A 5496-nucleotide genomic window follows, 5' to 3' on the forward strand; every position below is an offset into this window, starting at 1 on the left:
GTGTGGGGGGGTGGGTGGGTAGTATGAGAACAGGGGGGAGTTTTAAATGGAACTTCCCACTGCACAAAGCCAACGACACGAATGTCTCCACAGTTCTTATATCACGCTAGAAAACATCGCAATGTGTTGAATGCCAAGTGACAGTTAGAGTTGGCAGAGAGTGGTGGAGGAAGCAGGGGTGAGATTGGCTCTTGTTGCCGTCAGTCAAATGGTTGGGAGGAGAGCAGTGAAGCACGGGTGGCTTGGCGCACATCGTGTGTGTCTATGGACATAAGTGGCTAGGTGCAGGTCCCAGCTGGGAACACGCATGCATGGGTGTCTCCTGAGCACCCTGCTAGCTAAAGGAGACACCCACAAATTTTACACTACGAGTTTTTTTTTATATTTGTGTGGTGGATATGCGGGAATACTGAAGGATTTTTCAAGATCAAAAACTATGGGTGCAACGAAATGGAAATTTCAAAACCAAAACGACACCGAAATAAATAAAAATGTCAGGCCAAAACCAAATATGTTTTTAATTTTTTCAAATTTTAAATAATATTTTATTTTTTTTATAAACTTTTATATTTTTTTAATTTATTAATTAATTTTTATTAAATATTTTTATTTTTTACATTACTTTTAGGTGCTTTGGGGAAATATTGGGGGTCTAAAACAGACCCCTGAGATTTCCCTTTTAAAAAAGAAAAAAGAGATTTAGGACACAGAGTCCTCAATCTCTTTTTCTGCAGCCCAAGTTATCAATGAACATGGAATCCTCTATACTGAGTGTTCCTGATCATTCATAAAATGAGGACAGAGTATGGTTACTATATCCACAATCATGAATGAACAGGAAGTGATGTAGAACCATAATCATGAATGAACAGGAAGTGATGTAGAACCACAATCATGAATGAACAGGAAGCGATGTAGATCACTTCCCATTCATTCATAATTGAGGAAATATTAACCATACCATTTTCTGTCACAGAAGCGAGCGGTGCAGGGAGGAGAGCTCATCCTCCTGTGACAGCGCTGGCTGTCTCCGCCTCCACACCGCTCTGCCGGACTTTGACAGGAGGCTGAGCGGTGTGGGAGAGACGCCGGCCGCTCACCTCCCGCTGCGCTCGGCCATCACAGTTTCTCTCCTCCCCGCTGGGACACAGAGCAGCGCCAAGCGGGGAGGAGAGAAAGCAGGGATGCGCCGATGTATCAGCAGGAAAATGGCACTTTTCGGCATTATGCCAAAAGTGCAATTTTCGGCCGATATGTTTCAGCGGCCGATATATCGGTGCATCCCTAGTTAGAACAATGGCTGCTTTGGACCACTTATTCATTGGTCACATGACCACACAGGCTTTCTCCCCAACCCTCATTCTGAGGGTCCTGGCTACAATCACTAGGCTCTGTTGTGGAGGTGAGGCCACTGTCATTGAAGCAGAGGAGGGCCAGGCTAGGAATGTGTGGGCACGGCGTCCTGCGGTGAGCCCCAACTTACCTTTATTACCATTATTGTGAAACTCCCCATGTAATAGTCATTTTTTTGACAGGTCCTCTTCATGGAAGCGTTAGGGGTCTATTAAAGTAGTACTAAAAGTCAGGCGTTCTCTGCGTTAAGGTAAAAAAAACACCCAGTACCTTTCCATGCTCCCCCGTGTCCAAACACTTACCTCTGGTTGCTTGTCACCTCCACCAGGTCCAGGAAGATGTTCCCTGAACCTTCTGGCCTCAGGGGGGGCAGGGCATGCTGAAGGCAATGGGGTGATTGGCTCCTGTTACCGTCAGTCAAACTGTTGGGAGGAGAGTGGTGGAGGAAGCAGGGGTGAGATTGGCTCTTGTTGCCGTCAGTCAAATGGTTGGGAGGAGTGTGGTGGAGGAAGCAGGGGTGAGATTGGCTCTTTTTGCCGTCAGTCAAATGGTTGGGAGGAGTGTGGTGGAGGAAGCAGGGTGAGATTGGCTCTTGTTGTCGTCAAACTGTTGGCAGAGAGTGGTGAATTGTGGAGGCAGTAAAAAGGCTGAAGTGTGAATCAGCCAAATTAGCTCTAGGGCCCATTGACACTCATGAATGGGCTGCCAACGCACCACAACAGATGAACAAAACCGATATGTGTTGTGGAGCACCACGCTCTCCTGTACAATGAGCAAGAGCTGTTCAGTCCCGCCCACCCGCTCCCTCTACATCAAGGAAGGGATTCGGCTTACAAGAGAAGTATTGTTCGATCACCCTGGCGCGGACATCCTGAGCGTTTCCTCTGGGGGGTGGCTGAAGCTCTGGCATTGGCTTCCCCTTGAGGTAGGGGGGCTCCTCGCTCTTGAGCGGAATGTTGTGAAGGATGGAGATGTTGTGTAAGATGCAGCAGGCCACGATGATGTCGGACACTTTGGTGGGGTCGTACTGCAGACCGCCCCCGGACTTGTCCAAACACTTGAACCGGGTTTTCAGTATTTTGAAGGTCTCGTCTATGATGGCACGGGTCCTGTCGTGGGCCTCGTTGTAGGCCGTCTCTGCTGGCGTGCTGGGCTCTGGAACCGGTGTCAACAACCACGGACGGCATGCGTACACGGGACCGCCTGGAAACAAAAGACATATTGGAGATATATTCATCTTACTTCATCAAAGGCTTCAAGAACAAGTCCAGGTTCCTCAAAGTAGTCCTCCTCCCACGCATTCCTCAAAGTAGTCCTCCTCCCACGCATTCCTCAAAGTAGTCCTTCTCCCTCCTCCCACACGTTCCTCAAAGTAGTCCTCCTCCCACGTAGTCCTCCTCCCCTACGTTCCTCAAAGTAGTCCTCCTCCCCTACGTTCCTCAAAGTAGTCCTCCTCCCCTACGTTCCTCAAAGCAGTCCTCCTCCCCTCCTCAAAGTAGTCCTTCTCCCCTCCTCCCACACATTCCTCAAAGTAGTCCTTCTCCCCCACTTTAAAGTAGTCCTCCTCCCACACATTCCTCAAAGTAGTCCTCCTCCCCTTCTCCCACTTTTTCCTCAAAGTAGTCCTCCTCCCCTACGTTCCTCAAAGTAGTCCTCCTCCCACACGTTCCTCAAAGTAGTCCTCCTCCCCTCCTCCCAGACGTTCCTCAAAGTAGACCTTCCCTCCTCGCACACGTTCCTCAAAGTGGTCTTTCTCCCTTCCTTCCTAAAAGAAGTCCTTCTCCGCTGCTCCCACACGTTCCTCAAAGTAGTCCCTCACACACGTTCCTAAAGTAGTCCTTCTCCCCTCCTCCCACATGTTCCTCAAAGTGGTCCTTCTCCCCTCCCCCCCTCAATGGTGAGATTACCCCCCAGTAGTTGCGTCTCTGCCCCTCCCACAATGGTGAGATTTCCCCCAGTAGTTTGTGTCTCTGCCCCTCCCACAATGGTGAGATTCCCCCCAGTAGTTGTGTCTCCGCCCCCTTTAAAACCTCTTGGTGACCTCCACCTATGGAAGGGGTGGGGGAAGGCTTGTTCTATGTGTGGCGATGACTTACCCAACAGCCATCCCCCGCTCAGCCTGCCGTTCTCAAACCCCTCGTACACGGAGGACTGTCTCAGGATGGAGGAATTCTGGGAGCTTCCAGGAAAGGCGGAGAACAGGCTGAGAATTTTGCAGTTGCTGTCGACAATCATCTGCACGTTGACCGAATGGTAGCCCTCGGCGTTCCTGTAGATCTCCTCCCGCTCGTGCGGCGCCGAGACGGCGATGTGCATACAATCCAGGGCCCCCATAACGTGCGGGACGCCGGCCACTTCGTAGAAGTCGCTCTTCAGTTTCTGCCAGCCGGCCTTGTCTTTGGGAAAGCTGATGAAGGTGTGCACGTGTTTCTTCAAGGCCTGGATAACCGGCACCAGGAACCGCGAGAAGGTGGACTGCGAGACGCCACCGATGGCCGATGCTTTGGTTTGAAAGGACCCGGAAGAGAAGAAGTGAAGACAGTTCAAGAGTTTGACAATCCCGGGGATGGCGTGGCTCCTCTGCGTCAGCGGGTCAATGTCCGACCTGATCAACTCGTACAAGTCTATAATGGTGCTTTTGGTGAGTCTGAACCTTTGCAGGACTTCCTCGTCGGTCAGGCCTTCCATCCCCGTGCGCTCCCTGAATATCCGCGGCCGCCGGATCCCCAGCATCTGAGGTTTCGGCGCCGAGGGCCGCTTTGGCTTAGGCCGAGGTTTCTCCACAGGTAGAGGCCTAAGGTTCTTCTTCGGCTTTGGCTGAGGTTTGTCGTTCTTTTCGTTCTCCTGGACTTGGAGCAAGTACAGCATGACCGGCCCAAAGGCCTCCATGGTATCCACCCCCACCGTCTCGGTGAGCCAAGATGTTCTTCAAAGATGCCGAACGTCGTCTTACTATCTCCACTCCATGGTGGAGGTGAGGAACGCGCTCACAGGCCGACGCAGGTCACACAAGTCAGTAGGGTTAAATACCATGCCAGAGGTCCCCGACGACGTTCTCCTGTTCCAATCCAGACAGCGGTTCCCGTCTCACCATGAGAAGTCTTTACCCTCTAGGTGACACTGACTCCTATACGTCCTTCGGCAGACCTGCGGACAAATAGTAACAGTTAGGAAATCAGCCAATGGGGTCCCTGCAATCTAAAGATGTCTACACAAACTTCGTGCTGATTGGTCAAGGTCACGTCATTATACACTACATGGGCAGCTCTCCACACATTCGAGTTCAGGTGCGTCCAGTGTACGGGGATAGGCAAAGTATAGAAGGACAACTTTGGGCAACGGTATCTGCCCAACCTTCAGAAGGCCCTTATCTGTTCCACCATGACTGTCCCCTGTGGACAAAGCCAGCTCCCTAAAGACATGGTGTGACCAGTGTGGTGGACCTTGAGTGTCCTTCACAGAGCCCTGACCTCAGCCCTACTGAACACCTTTGGGAAGAACTGGAATGCCGATTGTGAGTACCAGTTGTGTGTGGAGGAACTTGGATGGCCTCCACAGAGTCCTGACCTTAACTATAATGAACACCAATGGGATGAATTGGAATAAGTGTGAGGAGAAGTTTGGTGTGGAGGAACCCGAGTGTCCTACACAGAGTCCTGACCTCAACCCTACTGAAGACCTTTGGGAAGAACTGAAATGCTGAAGGTGATCCAGATCTTCTCACCCAACATCAGGACTTGGCCTCAAAAATTGAGAAATTCCAACAGGTGATGTAAAATTTTGTGGAAAGCTTTCCACTGAAGAAGAGTGGAGGCCATTCTAGCTGCAGAGGAGCAACTTCATATTACTGGCCAAGGCGGTGGTGGGGACACTCCATATTACTGGCCATGGTGGTGGGGGGACTCCACAACAATGGCCATGGCGGTGGGGGGGACTCCACAACAATGGCCATGGCGGTGGGGGGGGACTCCACAACAATGGCCATGGCGGTGGGGGGGACTCCATGGTTTTGGAATGGGATGTTCAACAAACTCATAGAAGGTGCGATGTTCGGGGGTCCACAAGCTTTTGGCCATCTAGGTCATCATGAGGACATCAGCTTGGACTCCTTAGGAAACGTTTGAAGGGGGGGGGAGTTACAGG

The 5496-nt window shown here is 51.1% G+C and overlaps 1 protein-coding gene across 1 annotated transcript in view; it reads right to left on the bottom strand.

The window, feature by feature from the left end:
- LOC108792450 (putative nuclease HARBI1) overlaps positions 1-4500 on the bottom strand; it is an 8431-nt gene extending 3931 nt beyond the window's left edge. The window contains exons 1-2 of the mRNA XM_018563236.1: positions 3450-4500; positions 2188-2556 (exon numbers count right to left, since the gene is read on the bottom strand). Of these exons, the coding sequence (XP_018418738.1) occupies positions 2188-2556; positions 3450-4242 (1162 nt within the window). The 5' untranslated portion in view covers positions 4243-4500. The remainder of the gene's footprint in view (positions 1-2187; positions 2557-3449) is intronic.
- Positions 4501-5496: the final 996 nt, after the last annotated feature.

Source organism: Nanorana parkeri, unplaced genomic scaffold (genome assembly GCF_000935625.1).
Source record: "Nanorana parkeri isolate BGI_ZX_2015 unplaced genomic scaffold, ASM93562v1 scaffold644, whole genome shotgun sequence".
Lineage (NCBI taxonomy): Eukaryota > Metazoa > Chordata > Amphibia > Anura > Dicroglossidae > Nanorana > Nanorana parkeri.